Source organism: Crinia signifera, chromosome 3 (genome assembly GCF_055691185.1).
Source record: "Crinia signifera chromosome 3, ASM5569118v1, whole genome shotgun sequence".
NCBI classification, from domain to species: domain Eukaryota; kingdom Metazoa; phylum Chordata; class Amphibia; order Anura; family Myobatrachidae; genus Crinia; species Crinia signifera.
In genome coordinates this window covers 282,629,721-282,654,225 of record NC_139219.1, presented here as the reverse complement: position 1 = coordinate 282,654,225, position 24,505 = coordinate 282,629,721, and the positions used below count along the sequence as shown (strand labels likewise).

At 44.0% G+C, this 24,505-nt stretch overlaps 1 protein-coding gene across 4 annotated transcripts in view; it reads left to right on the top strand.

Moving 5' to 3' along the window:
• PIK3CB (phosphatidylinositol-4,5-bisphosphate 3-kinase catalytic subunit beta) overlaps nt 1–24,505 on the top strand; it is a 131,410-nt gene extending 106,905 nt beyond the window's left edge. For all 4 annotated transcript variants that reach the window (XM_083178300.1, XM_083178302.1, XM_083178301.1 and 1 more), the window contains 11 exons: nt 2,897–3,018; nt 4,651–4,794; nt 7,435–7,534; nt 11,599–11,777; nt 12,308–12,417; nt 13,578–13,656; nt 16,734–16,901; nt 17,112–17,235; nt 18,214–18,359; nt 21,067–21,199; nt 22,661–24,505. In XM_083178300.1, the coding sequence (XP_083034426.1) occupies nt 2,897–3,018; nt 4,651–4,794; nt 7,435–7,534; nt 11,599–11,777; nt 12,308–12,417; nt 13,578–13,656; nt 16,734–16,901; nt 17,112–17,235; nt 18,214–18,359; nt 21,067–21,199; nt 22,661–22,798 (1,443 nt within the window). In that variant the 3' untranslated portion in view covers nt 22,799–24,505. The remainder of the gene's footprint in view (nt 1–2,896; nt 3,019–4,650; nt 4,795–7,434; nt 7,535–11,598; nt 11,778–12,307; nt 12,418–13,577; nt 13,657–16,733; nt 16,902–17,111; nt 17,236–18,213; nt 18,360–21,066; nt 21,200–22,660) is intronic.

The following is a 24,505-nucleotide window of genomic DNA, read 5'->3' as shown; positions in this document are numbered from 1 at the left end:
TAGATATGGTATAATGTGTCACACAGTGACATATTGGCTGCTGCTAGGTATGATGCTGAATCTGGGTCCTAGCTCTTAAGCTTTGAAGACATTTGTCCAGGCCAAAACATGAAGTCTGGGGGTTATTCCAGGGGTTATTCAGACCTGTTTGCAAGGCGGACCATTATTGATGAACTGTGCATGCGTACGGATTGTAGAGAAAGATCAATTCCAGCATCTTTTCTGATTGCAGCCGTTCGTAAGGTGATTGACAGGATGTCGGCATTTTGGAGTGGGTAATCTGCTGTTTTCTGGGAGTGTCAAAGAAAATGCAGGCCTACCAGGCGGTTTCAGGGTGTGTGACTTCAGCTCCAGCCTCGATCAGCCTGTTTCGTTCGGTTCTGGGTTACACACATGCATGGTGTGTTGCGTATGGATTTGCAGCAAATTGAAGAGTTCTTTTTGCAGGCCATTCGCTACCAGGGTGGGGTTTTCATTCTGACGGGGCAGTGGTTATCTGATTGCAAGCTCTGCTAAACTGCTCAGCAGCGATCAGGTCTGAATAACCCCCTATACATTTTGGAAAGCAAGTTTCTTGTTACGAAATGAATTGTTTTAAAAATCTTGTGCTAGGAATACTCACAGATATATATGTAAAATAATAAATGAAAAGCAGCCTCCATCATTTCCCTGCGTGAGCAGTGATCTGCACCGATCTGAACCAAAATACTGTCTCCCATTTTGGAAGTGATGTGTTTCTATATCTAGATGTCCAGGTGCAATAAAAGGACACGGGGCCAGATTTCATACACAACAACTTCCTTCCCTGTCTGTGATTAGACATCCAGACAATGAGCTGATAAACAGGGAAGTAGAAACACGCTCTATGAGGTCAATAAACATTTCTATGGAAAATTCCTCTAGTATGAGCGGTGGACTTGTCATAACACATACAACGTTTTATATAGCGCATTACCTTCCAAGGCATAGCTTCCCTCTTCTGTATATCTAGTGCACGGACTACATTGTGTCCCTTAGTCAGATCTGATCGCAGTACAAATTTGTTTGGAAAATGGGCAAAACCATGTGCACTGCAGGTGGGGCAGATGTAACGTGCAGAGAGAGTAAAATTTGGCTGGGGTGTGTTGAAACTGAAATCTAAATTGCAGTGTAGAAATAAAGCAGTCAGTATTTACCCTGCACAGAAAGAAAATAACTCACCCAAATCTAACTATCTGCACATGTTACATCTGCCCCACCTGCAGTGCACATGGTTTTGCCCATTTTCCAAAAAAAATTGTACTGCGATAAGATCTGAATAAAGGCCTGTGTTGAAATGGGTGGGAAGCCCTCTACAGTGTCCCCATACATTACTAGTCCTGTGCCATGTTCCTGATACCTGACTGGTGGGAGGGGGGGGGGGACTCTTGTGCCATGTTTCTGTGACCTGACTGGTGGACACTTTTGTCCTGGGGCCCGCCTGGTGGGGACTCTTGTCCTGTTTCCCTGGAACCAACTGGTGTAGACTCTAGTCCTGTGTCCCTGGAACCAACTGGTGGGGCCTCTTGTCTTGTGTGCCTAGGACTTGACTGCATTAGAGAAATGATAGCTAGAATTTGGTTGGTTGCTATTGGCAACAATCTCTGTTTTAGAAGCTTTAGTAAATTTACACCCAACAGTTTGCAAGACACATCTGCAAACTAGAAGTGCTGAGCAAGCCATCCTGTCACATTCGTGCATAACAAAGTCATTGTGAGGTCCTCAGAGTCTTGTACTCAACACTAAAGGTGCCCATGCACGCTCCGATGCGGGCGTCTGTTTTGTACTTAAATAGCACGCATCGCATGCAATGCGATGAAAAGCATGTACAAAAAGTATGTACAGCACATACTTTTTGTACTGTACGATGAGGTGCTGCGGGAGCGCGCATCTCAGAGTACAAAACTGACCCGCCACAACGGAGCGTGTATGGGCACCTTAACTCCTGTGCTGTAGCTGCAGTGTGACACATGATGTGATGGTAATCCTTTGCAATGGCTTTTATTCTTCTCCTATATTTTAAATGTATGACTGTAGCTGTAGCATCAGTACATAATGATCCCTTTGCAGCAGCACTAGGACATGAGGTTGATCCTGTGTGATAGTAGTATATCACTGAGCTGTAAGGTTTGTGTGGAGCTCTTTATTAATATGTCCCTATTGATAGATCAGGTGAAGACCTACAGTAGGATGCAGCACCATAAGTGTGTTTCATATTGTCTGTGATACTGTTATATTGATTGTCCAAGCAATCAGTGTGTACTCATCAGTAGTGCATTGTCCAAGCAATCAGTGTGTACTCATCAGTATAGTCCATTGTCCAAGCAATCAGTGTGTACTCATCAGTAAAGTGCAGGGATAGACAGCTCCAGTTTTTGAGAGCTACTAACAGTTAAAGTTTTCCATGTTTCTTCACAGAAGCACAAGTGAAGTATTTAGCTCCACCTCTGGATCTTTTAAAATGTGTCAGTCAGTAATGAATGTACCTGTGAGGTGACCTGGAAAACGTGAACTGTTGGTAGCTCTCTAGGACTGGAGTTGGCTACCCCTGCTATAGAGCATTGTCCAAGCAATCAGTGTGTACTCATCAGTATAGTGCATTGTCCAAGCAATCAGTGTGTACTCATCAGTATAGTGCATTGTCCAAGCAAGCAGTGTATACTCATCAGTACAGTGCATTCTCCAAGCAATCAGTATATACTCATCAGTGTAGTGCAAGCCTGCGAGCAGGGCCCTCTTGCCTCTTTGTTGGTCTATTACTGTTTTATTCCCAATTGTAAAGGTGCTACATCCATAACTACCTAACAAATAGAATAAACCCATAATACCTATACTGCACTGTTTATGATAATAGGGTGTTTTCTGTTCTTACTTACAGCTTCAAGCGCTGCTGCAGATCTGGTCCAAATTGCCCCCCAGGGATGCTCTAGAGCTGCTGGACTTTAACTACCCTGACCAGTATGTGAGAGAGTATGCTGTCAACTGTCTGAAGAGCATGAGGTGGGTGACCGTATAAGTGTGTTCTGGCCCACAATAATATTTGCATGTTTGCGTTCAATGGGGTCGATTGTAGAACCCTACTAGTGTGCTCCATAAATTCATAGTGAATGATAACTAGGCTCTCCGGCTGACAGGCTGACCCATTGAAGGCAGCAGAATAATTCATGTGATCTATGTTTTGTAACTGGGGATTTTGGGTTCCAAATATTGGTTAATATCTGCAGTATTTTATCTGCTGTCATATTATGAGAAACTCTATTTGTGTGATTGTTAGTGGATTACTTTTCCTATTTTATCAACTTGTTTATTTAGTAACCCCTTCAGTGGTGGGGGTTTTTTTTTTGGTAGCGCTCCCCACTGGGTGAGTTTTTTATGGGGAGCGCTTCCTCCCTGGGTCCGGGCAGCGCCGCTGAACTGTCAATCAGCCGCTGCCCGGACCTGGTCCCTGGCAACTGGTCCCTGTCCCCAGCAGCCGGTTCGTCATAAGCCGGCGCCTGGGACTTCAATAGAAAAGCCGGAGGAGGAGGTGTGGCAGAGGGGAGGAAGCCGGGCAGCGCCAAAGCGGCCTGAGTTCAGTGATTGAACTCAGCAGCGCTGCCTGGCTCTAAACAGTGGCAATCCCAAGAATTTTCCGGGCTTGCCAGAGTAGGCACTGAGGCACAACCCGGAAAATTCTCGGGATTGCCACTGAAGGGGTTAACCATCTATTATATAGCGCAGCACATTCTTTACAAAGGCAAACCCTCTGGGCCTGATTCTAGTTTGCTCGGTGAGCTTGTGAGTATTGTAGGTTACCGAGTGTCTGAGAGGCCTTCTCCTGGCTTCGCAAATAAGTCATTGGGAACTAACTTATATTTGCGAGTGCCGAGACGAAGACGGGGCGGGTAGCTGACGTCCTGTGATGTCAGCCGCCCACCCCAGGCACATATCGTCCCTCCTGCGTACCCATGGGGATGCCCAGCATTTTCATGGGGATGCCCATAAAACTCTGGGCGTTCCCATGAATGACCCTCGTCCCTGCCACTGTCCACCCCCACCCTGATCCTTGCTTTCACAAAGGGGAGCTGCACATGTGCATAATATACCAAGTGCAGAGCCCCAAACATTGGGGGTTATTCTAGTTCACTCTTTCTGACCAATTCCTTCTGAGATGGACAAAACCATGTGCACTGCAGGGGGGCAGATGTAAAATGTACAGAGAGAATTAGATTTGGGTGAGTTATTTTGTTTCTGTGCAGGGTAAATACTGGCTGCTTTATTTTACACTGCAATATAGATCTCACTTTAAAGTAAAACCCCACCCTAATCTTATTCTCTCTGCACAAGTAACATCTGCCCCACCTGCAGTGCACATGGTTTTGTCCTTTTAAGAAGGAATTTGTCAGAAAGAGTGAACCAAAATAACCCCCATTGTAACAGAGAGGAATTTGCCCCATTCCAAATGAATCAGAATGAGTCCACTATAACCCATGTGGAATTGAATATGAGGGACCGGATGCCAAATTGCTATTTAGGAGGTTGAACATGGCGGCCAAAACTTCATTCATACGTTTTCTGGGGGGTTCTGTTTATTAGTTACTATAAATGCTGGGGACTTTGTTGGCTTACGGCTTCCTCTATGTATGTTATCAGTGACGAGGAACTATCCCAGTACTTGCTACAACTGGTACAAGTTCTGAAGTACGAGCCTTTCCTAGACTGTGCCCTCTCCCGTTTCCTGCTAGAGCGAGCCCTGGCTAACAGAAGGATCGGGCAGTTCCTGTTCTGGCATCTGAGGTTGGTACATACGCTGCGCTGGTTTTACAAGGTTCATACAAGAAGACATTGGGGCAGATGTATTAAACCTGGCGAAAAGATAAACTGGAGATAAAGTGGAGAAAAAGTGGAAGGAGATAACGCACCAGCCAATCAACTTCCAACTGTCATATTTCAAACACTGCTGATTGGCTGGTGCGTTAACTCCTTCCACTTTTTCTCCACTTTATCTCCAGTTTATCTCTTCGCCAGGCTTAATACATCTGCCCCATTGTTACCTAACCTCCAGTTTATTTTTATCACTGGCTGCCAAACCACTGACCAATTTATTTAAAGAATTAAACTGACGCACAAACAATATCTAAATCGCAGATTAAGGACTTATGAGTTTTCAACGGTGAATTTCAGAACTTCTCATGGAAAATAAAATATGATCGCATTATATGTTATATTAATAAATATTGTTTTTGGTTTAATTTTCTTTTTAATAAATGACTGTGGAATATATACATTATTTAAAGGACATTAATATGGTTATTACTAAATATGACTCTGTGTCCTAGTCCAAATCGATTTAATGCTTTGAGTTGCCCCTAACTAACTCTGTCCCCAGTCTGATTGTATTCTTTGCGGATAGGATGAGAGATTATATGTTCAGACAGCGTAGAGTTCCCTGCAATTACAGATGTAGATATGGAAGCAAACACGGCAATTACAGTGGCATGGGAAGAAATCTGTACGGCTGTTCTGAGTTTTCTTTATGTTTAAAAGAAAACCACATGTCAGAATCGCTGATACATCAACTGATTTCATAACTTAAAAAGAAATTTTATTTTTATAGTAGGCTAGTGACCAGCCCATCAAAATGACGGAACTACGTAATCCTAACGTCAGCAACGGTAATTGTGTGCGCCCAAACGGAGTAACACTTGAATTGCTCAGTCGGCTGCCATCTAGTAGCCGCAGGAACGCAAGACACTTCAATTCCCCCTTAGAGATTAGGAGTAGCCTTAGGCTTTTATTAAATACGATATTTAAAAAAAAATCTCTGTCCACTGTTTACTTTAGCGCACCTTTGATTATAACAGTCCCTTATTCCGGAGCAGGGCGAGACCGGTTCTCTCCTGATGTACATTCCACCTCTTTATGCCCTGGCTCTTCACAATCTGTATAGAGCTTTGAATGTAGCACCTCTCTAAGCCCTCTGGATGCGGCCCAGTATACTTGGTAGGCTCCTTAGCACTGAATAATTGCTGCATTCACCATCCTTGTTTTTTCTCCATCCATTTCTGTCCCTAATGCCCCTGAGGTTACTCTGATGAAGTCACACTCGGACGCCTCCTGCTAGTCTAGTTTTATTTCTGGACATTCCACTTTCTATTCTAGCCTATAAGCAAGTTGAAGAACATCTGAGCTTCAGTACTAGGGGTAGTGTCTAAGCCTTCCCCATAAAGTGACCAAAGCCCTGTTACTTGGAATCCTGAATGGACCGTTGTATAAGACGGACATCTGATTCTGTAAACCTTCACAAACTTCTCTTGGGTCGCATGGTTTGCTTAGTGGTTGTGGAGCAACCACCCCAATTTCCTTGCATAAAGAATACAGCAGCGTGATCCTCCCCATCATCTTTATGTGCTTCACCGTGTTCCTGATTATTTCTTTAGCAAGTGCACATCTTTAATTTAAATTCAAGAATAACTGAACATTTATGACCACTGTAACTGGCACAGGGAACTACACCTGTGCCATTTACAGGTTTTATAAATGTTCCCTGTTATTTCTGAATTCTTTGGTTCTCATTTACCGAGAGGAACATACTCAACCACATAAGGGATCCCAAAGTAGGGATGGCCATCGACCATCGATGATTTGAAATCATTGATGGTTCATGGCCGATGTCAAATACTTTTGCCATCGATGTGGGGAAAAACCAGATGGTTTCCCTCCATCGATGGAACAGCAAAACAATGTTTTGCTTTTTTATTTTTTTAAGTGCCGGGACACAGAGCATAGCTCAGCCCCTGACACCAGTGAAGCCCCGCCCCCATTTTTGATTGGCCCACAGGCCAATCAATCAAACACAATGGCTGACCATCGATATGTAAAAATATCGATGGTCAGCCATTGCACAGTTTAGCACTATCAATGGCCAGTTGCAGAATTGCCATCGATGGCAATTGCAACGATGGCCATCCGTATCCCAAAGCATGGCCACCTCTTACCTGCAAAGCCCTATTACAGTATCTTCATATTTGCCTCATTAATATCTTATACACATCCATACACTTCAGTCAAAGCTGGCTAGTAGATACTAAACATCATTACAGTGACCCCCATGCAGCCAGAATATACAATTCCCTTGACTTTGATTGCTAGACTCCTATGTGTTATAACTACAGTAGGCCGACATCACTGTAATGCCCCTTTCTTATTCAGTGACTCATCCAGACTGATAAACCTCTTTGCACTTAGACAGATTACAACACATACAATAGACACCTGGTAGAGAAATGTGTTTATTAAAGACAACACACACACACACACACACACACACACACAAATAGAAATCCCTGTTTGCTTATGGATAAGAATGTATTATATATGTGAGCGCATGCAGTTGCCTGCTAAGCCTGTTCCTGTTCTTACTCTTCCTGGCTGTAGGGCAGAAGTACACATCCCTGCTGTGTCCGTGCAGTTTGGCTTGTTGCTGGAAGCTTATTGCCGGGGCAGTGTGGCACATATGAAGGTGCTCTCCAAACAGGTAACAATTATGTGAAGTGTGTGGTGTCCTAGCAGTAGGCAGCACTGCCTGCCCATAATGCAGGAAGCTGCTGCTTTCTCCCTACAAAACCCAATGCTTCCATGAAGTACCATCTAGTGCTAACGAGCTTCTGGTTGGTGGTCTATGTGCAAGGCTGAAATATATATCTGGATCCCCCCTCAAGTCTTGATCTCTTGTATGTTGAGTCCTGTGGCATAAATATACAGTTGCAAGAAAATGCATGTGAACCCTTTGGAATTACCTGGATTTCGGCATAAATTGGTCATAAAATGTGTTCTGGTCATAAAATGTGTTCTGATCGTCATCTAAGTAACAACAATAGACAAACACAGTCTGCTTATACTAATTTTACACAAACAATTATATGTTCTCATGTTTTTACTGAACACATCATGTGAACATTCATGCAGGGTGGACAAAGTATGTGAACCCTTGGATGTAACAACTGGTTGACTCTCCAGCAAAACCTCAACTAAACGTTTCCTATAGTTGTATATCAGACTTGCACAACAGTCAGGAGGAATTTTGGACCATTCCTCTTTAAAAAAACTGTTTCAGTTCAGCAATATACTTGAGATGTCTGGTGTGAATCACTCTCTTGAGGTCCTGCCGCAGCATCTCAATCAGGTTGAGGTCAGGAATCTGACTGGGCCACTCCAGAAGGTGTAGTTTCTTCTGTTGGAGCCATTTTGTTGTTGATCTACTTCTGTGCATTGGGTCGTTGTCCTGTTGCAGCACCCATCTTCTGTTGAGCTTCAGATGGCCTTAAGTTCTGCAAAATGTCTTGATAAACGTGGGGATTTATTTTTCCATAGATGATGGCAATCTGTCCAGGCCCTGAGGCAGCAAAGCAGCCCCAAACCATGATGCCCCCTTCACCATACTTCACAGTTTCGATGTTGGTGTGCTGTTCCTTTTTTTTTTTTCTCCACACAGTGTTTTGTGTTCCTTCCAAACAACTCCACTTTGATTTCATCTGTTCACAGAATATTTTGCCGGTAGGGCTGTGGAACATCCATGTGCTCGATAGCAAACTTCAAACGTGCAGCATTGTTTTTTGTGGACAGCAGTGGCTTCCTCCGTAGTGTCCTCCCATGAACTCCATTCTTGTTTAGTGTTCTACATATCTTAGATTTGTCAAGAGATGTTGTCATGTGCCAGATATTTCTGTGAGTCTTTAGCTGACACTCCAGGATTCTTCTTCATCTCATTGAGCATTCTGCACTGTGCTCTTGCAGTCATCTTTACAGGACGGACACTCCTAGGGAGAGTAGCTACAGTGCTGAACTTTCTCTATTTATAGACAATTTGTCTTACCGTAGGAACATCAAGGCTTTTAGAGGTACTTCTGTAACCCTTTCCAGCTTTATGCAAGTCAACAATTCTTAATCCTAGATCTCAGCAAGCTCTTTTGTGAAAGGCATGGTTCACATCAGGCAATGCTTGTGTGTGTTTTTATAGGGCAGGGCAGCCTTAACCAACACCTTATATCTTGTCTAATTGATTGGACTCCAGGTTGGCTGACTCCTGACTCCAATTAGGTCTTGGAGAAGTCATTAGCTAGGGGTTCACATATTTTGTCCACCCTGCAATGTGAATGTTTACATGGTGTGTTCAATAAAAACATGGTAACATATATTTGTTTGTGTGGTATTAATTTAAACAGACTGTTTGTCTATTGTTGTGACTTAGATGAAAATTAGAACACATTTTATGACCAATTCATGCAGAAATCCAGGTAATTCCAAAGGGTTCATATACTTTTTCTTGCAACTGTAATTGCCTCCGGGTTCTAGAGGTGTGGGAATTTTGTGAGTCTGCCCATTTGTTTTAAAGCCGCAATCCATCTACATGGCAAAACCAACCTGGTATTTTCTTGCAAATGGCCGCTGCTATAAAGGTTTATGTCTGGTGTCTCCACCAAAGTAATGATCTCTCCTAATACCAAGCCTTGGCTTTTAGACACCATTCTGTGAGGTGTTGGGGTATATTTGCATAGTGGTGGATTCCCCCCCTATTCCCTATGCCGTCCTATTCTACACTCACCCATATTATATGTCTGAGTTGGTTAGTATGCATCTCCTATATATTTGGCTACATCTGTCACTCAAAGTGGGTGTCTGTGTCTATAACGCTCTGTTCCTGGACTTTCCTCTTAATGTGTGATTGCCTTCATCTGTGCTGAACACCTTTCTGAGAAATTAACCTGTTTAAAACAGGTGATGGCAATCATACATTAAGGGGAAGTCTAGAAACAGAGCATTGTGTCCCTCCTGGAGAGGGTCATGTTGGGAGGTATGTGACAGAGAACCAGCCCAGTGAGCCCACAGACAGTGCCAGACACCCACTGCCTTCCCATGTTGCCCAGCACTGCTACTCCACAGCCACCAGGTGAGCGCCCCCCTCCCGCGATTTGCGGCAAAACCTCCCCCCCCGCGCGCCCCCCCCCCTCCCGCGATTCGCGGCAAAAACACCTGCTCCCCCGCGACCCCCCCTACCGCGATTCGCAACAAAAACACCCCCGCGACCCCCCCTCCCGCGATTCGCTGCAAAAAGAACCCCCCCACGACCCCTCCCGCAATTCGCGGCATAACCACCACCCCGCGACCCCCCCCTCCCACGAATCGCGGCAAACCCTCCCCCGTGACCCCCCCCCGATTCGCGGAAAAAACACCCCCCACCCGCGACCTCCCTCCCGCGATTCGCGGCAAAACGAACCCCCCCCCCGCGACCCCCCTTGCACGATTGGTGGCACCCCCCCTGCGACCCCCCTCCCGCGATTCGCGGCAACAGCCCCCCCCGCAATTCGCAGCAGCCCCAGGATTAAATGGCACATGCAAAACACTGACATGGCTATGGTCGACAATGAAAAAGGTTGACATGAGTTTTTGAAGATTTATTTTTCATTTTTTTAATTTTTTCATATTCATTGTCATGTGTCGACATGGACACCAATGAAGTGGCACACTTATGTCAACATTTACATGTGTTGACCTTTCTGTGTTGAATTTTTCTTGTGGCGATTCGCGTCACACCCCCCCGCAACCCCCCCTCCCGCGATTCGCGGCACCCCCCGTGACCCCCCACCTCCCGCAATTCGCGGCAACCCCCCACCGGAACCCCCCCTCCCACGATTCGCGGCACCCACCCCCGCGACCCCCCCTCCCGCAATTCGCGGCACCCCCCCCGCGATTCGCGGCAGCTCCAGAATTAAATTGCACATGGAAAACACTGACATGGCTATGGTCGACAATGAAAAAGGTTGACATGAGTTTTTGAAGTTTTTTTTTCATTTTTTGAATGTTTTCATATTCATTCTCATGTGTCGACATGGACACCAATGAAGTGCCACACTTATGTCAACATTTACATGTGTTGACCTTTCTGTGTTGATTTTTTCTTGTGGCGATTCGCGTCACACCCCCCCCCACCCCCCCGCAACCCCCACTCCCGCGATTCACGGCACACACACACACCCCCCCCCCCCCCGCAATTCTCGGCACCCCACCCCGTGACCCCCCCTCCCGTGATTCACGGCACACCCCCCGCGACCCCCCCTACCATGATTCGCCGCAACCCCCGCCCCCGTAACCCCCCTCCCGCGATTTGCGGCAACCCACCCCGCGACCCCCCTCCCGCGATTCTCTGCAATCCCTCCCCTCCCGCGATTCGCAGCATCCACCCCCCCACAACCCCCCCTCCTGCAATTCGCGGCACCCCCCGCGACCCCCCCTCCTGCAATTCGCGGCACCCTCCGCAACCCCCCCTCCCGCGATTCGCGGACACCTAAGTTGCAATACAGGGCATCTTTCATACAATTCTAACCATATTTCTCATATACAAATGTTCACAAATTAAGGGGGCGCAGCCCCTTACGACGGTGTGAAGAGCGCCCGTAGGGCGCGATGAATCACCTAGTTGTAAAGTACTTGGGAAGCCAACAGTGAATTGTTTATAAGGTTGCTTTTGTGTTTCTTTGCAGTATCTGGAAATGTGTTGGACTTTGGTGCATTATCTGTTCTAAAGTGTTCTCTTATTGTTAGGTGGAGGCGCTGAATAAGCTGCGCACGCTAAACAGCCTGATCAAACTGAACGCAATGAAGCAAAGCCGGGTCAAGAATAAGGAGACCATGCATGCCTGTTTGAAGCAAAATGCATACAGGGAAGCTCTCTCGGATATCCAGTCACCCCTTAACCCCAACGTCACCCTCTCCGACCTAGTGTGAGTGTCTGATTTGTTCTTAGTCCTGCAGGAATCCATAGGAACCACTGAACAGAATTAGGCACCTGACTGAGAACATTGCTGAGCCAATGCTGACATGTCCGATGTTGTCCATAGCTGTTGGATAATGCATTCATGTTCATCTGGTCCATATATAAATATTAGGGATAAGATTTTTTTTTTTTTCTTGTTTTAACTTTGCGATAATTCTGCAGATCACTCCTGAACACACCTGACTTGGTTATACAGTAGATTCCTGGATCACTGGCTTTTGTGTTATTCCTTACCCAGAGCTGCTAAACGCTCGCCTTCCAGCACTTCACTTGCATTTACTATGTTTAATAACAAAGGATTGCACTCTTCAGTTCATGTCTGCATGGTTTTGCTTGTCCACAGGGGTCCAGGGTGGGTTGGGATCATCGGCGGGTAGAAATCATCAATGCTTTTCAACCAGTGGCTCATTTGCTTATCCTCGTAACGTATCTACTAATATTACTACCTATCCTTTCTCTTCTCTTCTGTCGGGACAGTGTGGACAAGTGCAAATACATGGACTCCAAGATGAAACCTCTATGGATTGTATACAGTAATAAAGGTTTTGGAGGGGACTATACTGGGATCATCTTCAAGAATGGAGATGGTGAGATGAAACTACTCCTTTGTTATAAACCTAGGTCACCTACTTTTTTATATGTGTATGTATATATTGGTGTGTGTGTGTGTGTGTGTGTGTGTGTGTGTGTGTGTGTGTGTGTGTATGTATAATTATGTGTGTATATATATTACACAAACCTCTGTTCCTTATTGCCATAAGGCCGCATTATAATTTAATCTTATTTTAGTGCTGGGAATTTCGGTTGTATATTTCCTTTACTGGGCAAGTATTAATGGCATTTGTTCACCCTCTTGTTTCAATCATAACTCCATAACTGTACTTTTTATAAGACCAGTCAATCCACCTCATATAAGTTACAGGTTGTGATGGGTACTTCTGCCGGTTGTGGTACATGGTCAACATAGACAAAGGGGAGAGCTGGAAATGGATGAAAGATTAAAAGTTTACATGTTTTTATGGGTATCAATTTGTAGATTTCATTATATGGACCCCAAATTAGTGTACCGCGTCTCCCCACATGGCTTGCTTCACTCACCTTGCTTTGTTCCCATTTGGAATACACGTGCATGGTGAAGTATTGGGGGGGGGGGGGGGGGGGGGGGGGAGGGAATCATGTCTGTCTTTTCACTTGTTGACCAATTGACCATGTTGCCCGCATTGACCTATGGACCGGATAACTTGGGCAGACAGAAGGGTATCTCCAGTTTTCTTGTAGAATGTCATGTGTTGTAGCTCACCTTTATCAGCAATTCCACACTCAAGGTGGGAGGTGGGGTTACAGTGTAGGTAAGTTTCCCTTTATTGTGTTTTAAAGTGTAAAGGATAGCTTCACCTAAAGATAAATATGCACATTACCTAAAAATTATTTACCTCCTGGGGCCTAGTGTTCCACCAATTCAGCAAGTGCCCCAATGGCTGCTATTTAGTGACGCTGTCGTCGTCGGGCTTCTCGGAACGGACAACTAATTGTCTCAGCTGGCAGAATAATTCTGAACATCACCACATTGCAATGCAGCCGCCACACTCCAGCTGTAGTATTTTTAAATGAATGTTAGACTTCTAGAACTCCATACTGTGAAGTATTTTTCAGTGTCTAGGTTTCATCTACAGTAGGTGACGTTTTCAGGTCACCTTCCTGGACGGAGAGTATCTAATGGGTCTGTTGTATGTGTTTCTCTGCGCAGATCTACGGCAGGACATGCTCGCTCTCCAGCTACTGCGTCTGATGGACATGCTGTGGAAAGAGTCAGGGCTGGACCTCAGGTAAATAGCCTCTAGTTGGGCAACCGACTCGACAAAGCAATAACCTGGCTACTTGTTTAGTTTTACGGCGGCCGATATATTGGATACACACTATATAAGATCAACTCCATGCGTTGTGGATAGTGGGGTTATGAACAGGTAAAAAAATCACATCGGAGCGGCCGATATCGCATCCGATATATCGGCAGCCGTGAAACTAAACCAGTACCATAAGATGGACTCCAGCCAATCTGTGGTCTCCTCTCCTTATTCTGCACTATGAATTGTATTGCTGTAGCTCATGGGTAGCCATCTGCTTAGTATAAATGAGTATGTTATTTCTAACTTCATACACTCAGTGTACATACAGTATATGTAAGTATTGGTGATGGGTTTGAGTCGCAATTAATGTTTCTAGCATATTGGTGGGGCCAAATCTCTGTATATGCTTTTCTCAGATCTGTACTCTAGTTGTACTACTATGTACTTATACCACTGCCATATACCTTGTACTATAGCTTATAAGATCTTTGTTCTCTAGAGCAGTGGTAACCAAACTTGGCCTTCAGGGAGCACCAACAGTCCAGGTTTAAACTATATCTATTGCTCAGCACAGATACCATATTGGGCCAGATTCAATTGTTTGTTGGGTGCTAGTATTTACCTTGCAGGCAACATAATAAATGTATTTGCACCCCTTTCATTGTAACATGATTTGTCCTGGAGCAAAGGTACTTTTTTTATTTTTTTCCTCCCAAGAATCTGCTCCCGGCATGCAGATCAAGCCTAACTTGACAGGGGAGAGCCCTCTTCACCCCCCTCTTGTATGAGCTGCCCTCCCGCTGACTCCTGTCAGAGCCTCTCCTGAGAAGGATGTTTTTTTACTCCCCTCCTGCTGCGTTCTCTGGGGATCTCAGCTGTCATTCCTTGGCCTCTGGAAGGGAAGTTACTGGCCTTACGCCAGTGGACAGTGTAGGTGTGACAAACTCTCATGGAATAAGGCCAAGTGACCGCATGACCCCGGCAACATCTAGTTGTCACCTATGCAGAGCTTCATGTCAACCTTGCACTGGCAAGACGGCTATGTTCAAACATCCCATTGGCCAAAGCTCTCCGCCTCTCCCTTTTTGTTGTCATTTTGTAGAGATAGTATAAGCTAAGGACATGCACACTTCTCTTTCCTGCTGTGTACTGTAATGACACAGAGCACTGAATTGGTTGGGTAGAACTGAGGATGTCCTTATTAAACACTCCTCTTAGTGTTTGCTCATTGGACAGGCTCAAAGTGTGATTATTTTAATAATCATATTCAGATGTGAAAGTAACCATTCCGTCTTCACTCTGCTACACCTGATTCTGGTTGACTTGGTAAGCTGAGAGTGTCCCAGAGGGCCCGATTTGCTTGCAACCTTGCAAGGGGATGTCACGTAGACACATCCCCCCAGCATGTCCCACTGGCCGATAAATCATTTGATGGCCGCCAACCATCAAATTATTTCTTCAGTCCATGCAAATATAAGTCCATAGAGATTTACTTATATATGCAGGCTTTCCCGCCCCCAGCACACCACCTCCCGCCTGCAATCCCATGGGAACACCCTGGGCGTTCCCATGGGCATCAACTGACCCACATCGGTTCACACGGATAGGCAACTATGCAAGTCACCACATCCATTCACCCGGGGACCCTACATATGCGTATAATTTATTATGTGCTAGATCAGTGGTAGCCAACTCCAGTCCTCGAGAGCTACCAACAATTCACGTGCACCTGTGCCTGGGGCACAGGTGCACTCGTTACTGACTGACACATTCTAAATGATCCACAGGTGGAGCTAATTACTTCACTTGTGATTCTGTCAGGAGACTTGGAAAACATTAACTGTTGGTAGCTCTTAAGGACTGGAGTTGGCTACCACTGTGCTAGATCATACAGTGCAAATGTGTTACCACTATCCTGTCAGTATGATTTGTATGCCATACAATCCTCACTCAGATTGCGGCGTGGTCAGATATATATGTCCCCGGCACGATGAGGCAACAATTCTAATCCTACAAAGATGTATAACTAGCCCTTAGTTAGCCCTAAGCATAATCAGAACTTTCTGTATTAAATCACCCGACATTATAAAAGCCTTCAGAGGAAGGTATACACCTCAGGTTATGGCACAAGATGGCATGTCATTGGAGAGTGTCTATACCGGCTGATGGAAGGTGTTGTGTAACACTCTTGGTTTATTTATATTTTCCAAATAAGACCATTAAAATGAGATAAAGGGATGCAGAGGGGGCATTTTTTGGGGGTCTCCCTTATCTTGCAGAAAGGATTCTCCCCATCCACCATTGCAAACACACAAATGTAATAATTCTTCATATTATAGACACAGTCCTGATGGCCCCTCTATTTCAGTATTTCCTTCTACAGTGAGAAGGGAGACCAATGCTTCATATTATGGGAGGGAGTTGGTTCAGAAGGGGTGAGCGTGTGGACTTTGGGGCACATTCCAATTCTAGGCCCTCTTTAGTTTGTGCAGGAGTCCACTGAGAGTGGTGGGTACACATGTAGCTGACAACGCTGTGGTCAGACCATCTGTGCACCCCTGTCTTGTTGTGTACTCTGTTAATGGGGTCCTAAGTAATTAGGCATTTTAATTCAAACAACAAGTTGCACAAAGATTTACATTTCCACACTGCACATACCACACACTTTTTTTTATTTAAAGAATCAGAAACCATAACAATGTATCATCAATTCCAGGAGGACGTTTCTTTTATATCAACAGAAGACAGCACCCCCTGGTGTCCTTATCTGGAATAACTTTGCTGATTTGTAAAATTGGGTGTAACACGTGCCAGCAGCTATGTTACAGATAGCATAAGCAACCCACATTGCTTTTACATAAATAACCGCTACTTCTATCAAATGTTTTCTTCGTTTAGATCTACCTACTTGCTTATTAGGAAACTAGCTCCATACATCTTAGTGCAGTGTACTTCTAAAGAGGCATTTTATATTTACTGCAGCTTTGTCGTGTCTCCAGTTCATGTGCGTTACAGTACTCATATAATAAATACATTTATTACAATGATTTTTTCAGGATAGTGCCTTACGGGTGCCTGGCGACAGGAGATCGATGTGGTATGATAGAGGTGGTGTCTGCAGCAGAGACCATTGCCGACATCCAGCTCGACTGCACCAATCTTGCAGCAGCAGCTGCCTTCAACAAGGACGCTTTGCTGAACTGGATCAAGGAGTACAATGCAGGGTAATGCTCAGTGTGACTTGTGTGAAAGTGAATGAATAGACAGAAGTCATCTCTGTTCTCACCTATCTGTAAGATACACGCTAACACTGCATTTGTAATTCTGTTGTTCATGCTATTGCGATTGTCACCCCTGTAAACCTCTGTATTCCGGTTAATGCTGCAAATGATCTCTTATTGTGTGCTAAAAACAGTTGTTCTTGCTATTCACAGAGATCACCTTGAGCAAGCAATAGAAGAGTTTACACTATCCTGCGCTGGCTACTGTGTAGCCACTTATGTACTTGGTATCGGGGACAGACACAATGACAACATAATGGTTAGAAAGACAGGACAGGTGAGGAACCTTCTGTGCTCAGTGGACAGTACAATAAAAGACTGGGGGGGGGGGAATTATGTTGTAACTGGCTCTTACTTGAGGATTGCTGCACCCCAGTTGATAGATTATACACGGAATGGCCAGACTTTTGTCTTCTGAGATCTATTCTGAAAGCTAAAAAGCTTTTGTGATCTACTAAGCTACCACAATACCCATAACATCACTATCCATGATGCATCAGCTGTAATTGCTCATACATAATGTGTGCGGAATGCTTCAGACACCTTTGTGCATATACCAGCGGGGGGTATCTTCAGCACTGGTATCTGATCTAGGTGTTATTAATAGACAGGAGTCACTTCAAACCCTTACCATCACTACAGAAGATGTCCTGCTGTATGCCTTACAAACACACGGCATCCAGTACAGCAGGCTAAATGATACAGTATCCTATGTATAAATATAGTGGTAATACACATTTGTAAATATAGAAGTATGATGGTTGATTGGCCTCCGCACCATGAGGTGTGAATGCTAACCATTATACCACCCTTGCTCCAAATGAGTTCCAAGCCTTCTCCTAATACCTGATATGTCCGTCATTAATATAAGGAATTGTCTTGCTTTCATAAATCAACTTCCGTCATGGTGCCTCAAATTCTCCAGTAGTGCAGGATCCTCTTTTGTGTCTTTTCCTGAGGCGCCGATCAGCATCTTCTGGATTCTACAACAGGAGTCTTTAGGCTAGCCCCACTGCCCGTACCTCCCCTGGGATCTAGAATAGAAAATGAGATTCTTTTTTTTTTTTACTACTGTTAATATGTGAGGTTAATGGCTAGAAGTGTGGCCACTATGCACCTGGATGGATATAGGAGTCTTCCATTGCCCTCTAAAATATGTATTTCAAAGTAACAAAATCCCTCTGGTTTTCTATGCATGTATTCTACATCCTATTGACATAATGGCATTCATAGGTTCTGCCTCCTCTCTCTCCAGCTATTCCACATTGACTTTGGTCACATTCTTGGAAATTTTAAGTCCAAATTTAAAATTAAGAGGGAGCGCGGACCTTTCATTCTCACCTATGACTTCATCCACGTTATCCAGCAAGGGAAGCCGGGGAACACAGAGAAATTTGGCAGGTGAGTTCCTACCTGAGGCCACAGCCCACAGCTAGCAGCCTGCCCATTCCGTCTCACCGGCCTTTATGTGATCCGTGAGACATTTGTGCTGTAACGTGTGAGGGTGTGCTATTTTATTTATACATTCAGTATATAGACACCGGAATGTCCACAGGCACATTATGTAGACATTAAGAATGTCAGCATGGATCAAGTGTAGATGTGGCCATACTGTTATATATAGGCAGGTTATAATGTCGACATACAAACTGTACACAGGGTTATGATGACAACAATCAGGATAGAGACGTGTCGATACTATGAAGGTCAGGATTTTGATCATGTGCATATTTTGACTATAGGTTAAAATACCGTATTAGGGGCATACACACGTAGATATGTGCACTAAGCGTTTTTTGATAAGTTTTATTTATAGTAGGCCATTTCCCGGTGTCTACATCGCCCATAGAGAGTCAATACACATGCAGTGATGTGTGCTACGCAATTTTACTTGGCTCTTTGAGTGCCAACGACTCTAAGAGATGTTCATTTGTTATATAAATTCAAATAAAAAAATGTGGTGTTCATTTGTTATATAAATTCAAATAAAAAAATGTGGTAAAAAAAAGCTTATTTCCTATATAAGGTAATTACAGGTCATTGTAGTGAATAAAAATATTTGGCAATTTTCACACCCCAGGGTAGTGGTTCAGGATGACCTAGATCGCTATCGGTAACGCTCATTCTGTACACACAGCGATTTGCAGTCACTTGCTAAGCAATTTGACTGCATGCAATGACCTTAGCTAACGGGTGATAGCAGGACCGAACATCGCCATCACTTGGGGGCATACACACTGAGCGATCGATGCTTACTTTCTGAGTGATCTAGTAAGAAAAAAAAATCGCTCCTTGCGTATGCCCCTTAAGCCGTGTACACACGGGACTCAACCCCAGCGATTTGGACTGAGCCCTGTGTATATCAAGATGTAGTTCAGCGCCTGAGAGATCTACATACTGCCAGCCGCGGGAGCAGCGGCCAAATATACAGTGCAGCAAGAATATTCTTGCCTGCACTGACTATTTAGTCAGGAAGCTGCGGGCCCGCACATCACTATCGTCCGCTGTGTACACACAGGGCGATTTTTAGGCAAACCTACTTAATTGATTTTGACGATTTAGTCAAAATCGCTTAGAATAATGGCCCTGTGTACACCCCTTTAGTGTAGGGTGCTACATTCTGAATGTTGACCTATTAATATGCTCAAAATGTAGCCATACAGTATCAAATATAGACCTGTAGGTAGAAATATGTGGCACCTTCAAACTTCTATACCAACACAAAAATTAGCTTCCATTGTGCTTTACTATAACCACATGGGTTGCTTGTTGCATTATCATTACATTATTTTCTCCCGTATAGTTATTCAAATATAGTTACAATATTCTGGACTTACGTTACATTATCCAAACCTGTGCTATAAAGCATAATAATATACAGTATGTCTATACAGTATGTCTATAAATGGCATTCTTTGTATTGAACACATTTCCTACATTAATGGAAGCCACTATGGTTTCTTTTTTAGGGCACAAAATATATACATACAGCTATAGCCAACCTAATGGTGGCTGCAGCTAGGCATGGGTGCGACTAGTTTGCCTTAATGCATGCACAATCCAAGCTGCACGTGTGTTTAAAGGTGCCCATACACGCATCAATTTTGCAGTGTGTTTTGTGTTAAATAGCATCGCATCGCATTGCATGTGTTGTGCATGCGATGTGATCAAAAGACAGTACAAAAAGTATGTGCAGCACATACTTTTTGTACTGTGCGATGAGATGCCGCGGGAGCGCGCACCTCATAGCACACATCGCACCGGGAAAATCTGTGCATTTATGGGCACCTTTAGTCGCACCTGCGACCATTAAGATTACATTATACTAATAAAATGACAGCCTGGCATACGGAGTGGCAGGTTCGACTAGGCAAGCTGGAAGCCACAATGAGTGTTATGTAATGTACTAGTTGGTACATTTTACAGGATTCAGGCCATATTTAAAATGCATTTTTCTATTGGAAACTGCACATATTTTAGGTTACATGCAATCAAAACATTGGAAAGTCGACGTTTTCAAGATGTCATTAGTCAGAGTGGAGCTCTCTAGCCGTGGGTGGGGGGTTATATTATGTCACATTTAGGGAAATAGATCATGGCTGACATGACAGGATCACTGTCTGCACGTTGGCAGTGCCCTTTGTCAATCCGCTCCTGTGGAACTGTACATGCCAGAATGCCCTACCCCAGTTTAGGGCTTATTGCTACTGCGATGGGGTTTAGCACAATGGTTGCCTGAAATCTCTATTTGTGCAGCACGTAACTGACATGCAGTTACTGCAAAGGTGTCTAGCAGGAGTAGTACCAATTATTATTTGACCTTTAGGGACAGATGGCTGCGTGGGTTACATGATGGGGGTCAGCATTTGTGCATATTCTTCCCTCAGTGGGACACACATACATATATCCACTATGACTGGTCAGCATTATTTATTGCATGTCTACATTTTACTTGTCCATATTTGTACTGTGTCTACATTTTATCTGTTGATCTCCTGCCCATGTTGACTTCTTGGTGTCTGCATTTTTAGTTTTGACCTTACGATTGTCTAGATTTCCCATGTCTGTATTTATGACTCCCATAACGGCCAGTGTTTTCTCCGTACAGGTTTCGTCAGTACTGTGAGGAGGCGTACCTAATCCTGCGCAGGAACGGGAACCTCATCATCACACTCTTTGCACTCATGCTGACAGCTGGACTCCCAGAGCTTAGCTCTGTCAAAGATATTCAGTATGTCAAGGTATAGTATGAATACAGAATCAGATCTTCCATTTGTGCACACACCGACACCAGAAGAACTCCTAAGACTCGCTAATATAGGGCTGATGCTCATACACAGATCTAAGTGCAACTATCGCCATAGTCTAGAACAGTGATTCCCAACTGTGCGCCATGGCTCCCCGGGGTGCCCCGGAGCACTTGCAGAGGTGCCTTGTGTTGGTGGTCCAGAACCAATTCAAATTATTTATAGTCACTGTAAAATACAAATCAGTGCTTGTGGCTTCCAATTATAAAATATGTGGATAATCAGAAGTGACCTATAAGAACAGCTTATTTGATTTAATATTTTAGCCTGGGGTGCCATGAAAAATATTCCGATACTCTAGGAGTGCCATGTTTAAAAATCGTTTGGGAACCCCAGGTCTAGAATGTCTTTGGGTTGGTATAAAATGTGTATATTTGATTATTTTAACCCTTTGAGTGCCATCATCTCTTTGAGAAATGCGCAACAGCTCCCAACTGCCATGTTACGGGCTGTGTTTGAGAAAATACAGGAGCTGATTGGCTGGTCTTTTATCACTTGTTAAGGTTTAATACATTTGGTTCTAACTCAGCGGTTGTCAAACTGTGGGTCCCGACCACCTCGGCATGGGGTCGCGACTCCATGTTGCTGACTATCAGGCCGATGACTTTTCTAATCTCAGTCAGTGATTCAAGGGGTCTGAAAAATCTGTTGAGTTGTCTGTTATGTTAGACTCCTCCCATCATACATTGCCTCTACAATGCTGCCATGTATGTACTGTCTGCTGCCTGTGATGTGATGACCTTCTGCAGTAACGTGCTGGGGTCCTGTCATTATTTTTGGGGTCTAATGGGGTCCCAAAGCAAAATAGTTTAAGGACCCCTGCTCTAACTCATTTACCTTACATTAGACGCACATATATGAACATAAAATATTCCACTGGGATATGCATTTAAACAAATTATTGATCTGTATAAGTGCAGCACATTCTCCTCACTGGTGATACTAGAACATATTTATGAAATAAAAAAAGGCCCATAACTTATTATTCCTAATCAGTGGAGGCTCCAGAGGTGGGGGTGCAGCACAGTCCAAAACACAAATACCTGCTTGCCACCAACTACCATTCCAAACTGGCAGTTGGTGTGGTTACCCTATTTGAATTTGGCACTTTGCTGCAGCTCTGTCCTTTATTTTCTCTCTGTGTGTGATCTGGTCACATTGTCCTTTAGTTACATTCACATTTACTCCCTTATGTGACTATAGTCATGTCAACATTTTGATTATGTCGAGCAGTAGTGGTCAACCTATTGACTGTCGGCATGCACCTATGTCGACCCATAGCCCGAATCCCCCTCCGTCTGAGCCGTCTGTCCTGCCTGCTGGTTACAAACTAGGGAGAACATGGCGCTTTGGGACTGTGACAATCAGTGATAGCCATAATCTTTTCTCTTACAGGACTCTCTGGCTCTGGGGAAGACCGAAGATGAAGCACTTAAACAGTTCAGGCAGAAGTTTGATGAGGCTCTAAAAGAGAGTTGGACAACCAAAGTAAACTGGATGGCACACACTGTGCGTAAGGATTACAAGTCCTAGTGGGCCGGCCTGCTCTTCTCGAACAAGGCCAGCCTAAGATTACTCCAGATCAAGTTCCTGGTTCCTGACAGTTGCTACTCTACTGTGGAAGTCTTGGCCCAGCAGCTGCAAAATAATAATTTCCAGATATGTACCATCCACCACAGGAGACCAGTGACCGCGGAGAGTCCTGACTGGTCAGGGGACTGGATAGGGGACTGGATGTGAAAGCAGCTGTGCTGAATGTGAACACTCTGATGCTAACTAGGAACACTGGAACACCGTTCGCTGGCTTCAGGTTTTAAAGATGGAAAAAAGGGACGTAGGGATAATCGGTTTGACATAAATGTAAGAAAAAAAGGCTCTGGTTTTGCACACTTTCCATTATGGAGTTTCTGTTTTTGAGCCCTTTTGTTCGATAATCTGTTTTTGTGTTTTTTGAGGTTTTTCTTGAATCCTGCCACCCGTGTGGCTCAAACATTACAAGTGATGGGAGTACAGTCATTTTATCCGATGGTTTTATAACAAAAAATATATATTTTCTCTCGTCTTCCGGAGTACTCTATAATCTGTACAGCTCTGCACTGCCGGCTGCATCAACCCCACACTGCCACTCGCTGGGGACTAAGGGGGGGGGGGGACACAAGATATGGAGTTAACATGTCTTAAAAGTTGATAGTAACAATTATGTAAGTCTTCCATCTTAATTCCATTTCAATAGAAGTCTCTAGGAGGTTATTTTACAGAATTGGACTACATGTTTTTGTACGATTTTAAATAAATTAAATTGTAACACGGAATGGCATGTTGGGTATTCCCCAGATGTGCTGAAGCTTTACTTTGTCCTGCTACCTGTACTTATGACAGTCCTTAACCCTTAAGTACTTCATCTGCGTATACCGCTGTATGTGTTTCTCTGGTAACATCCAAAAATTCAGTCATCTCTGCTTCCCTTACCATCAAAGAAAAAACATTGAGATGATAAATCCTGTTACTTAATCTGGCTGATGCATTTGGTAGTTAAATGACAAGTTTGTTGCATGTTATTTTACCAAGGCGATTTCCTGTGTTTGAGGAAAAATGTATATTTTGATATATTCTTGTAGTCTTGCCTTAGGCTTACCACAAGCCTCGGAGTCTAACTTCCTGTGCACAACAGGCAAAAGTTCTGTTTCGGTTCCTTTTGCAGAGTTCTCTCTCTGAGCAGGTGAGAAACTTAAGCGCTACTACTTGATGTAAGAGATTAATGTCCTATCTGCTGTTGTATGTCAGTGTCCGAATATTTCTATGGAAAGACTGAGTTCTATGTGACTGACTAAAGAAGAAGAATATAATTAAGAGATTTATTTATTTCAAACTTTTGGCGTTTTTCTTAGAGAGAAAAAAAAAACGACTATTTTTATTATGATTTGGGAGTCATCACATATTTCCTATATTTATTTAATGTGTGGAAATTGCACATTTTCTGTGATTTCCCAGCTGAAAGACATGTTCTATTTTGTACAGACCACGTGTCTGGCAGCAGGTGACACAACTTGTCCAAACCTTGCACTGCGCGGGAAATCTCCTGACTACTTCTGTTGCACACACGTCAAACACTGGAAATAAATGTGTAAATACTGTAGATTATTCTGCTGTTTTAATGAGAATGTACCTGAATGATTTTACACTGTAAGTGGGACTCAGAACCTTCTGATCTACATCTTGAATAAATATAACCTATGTTCT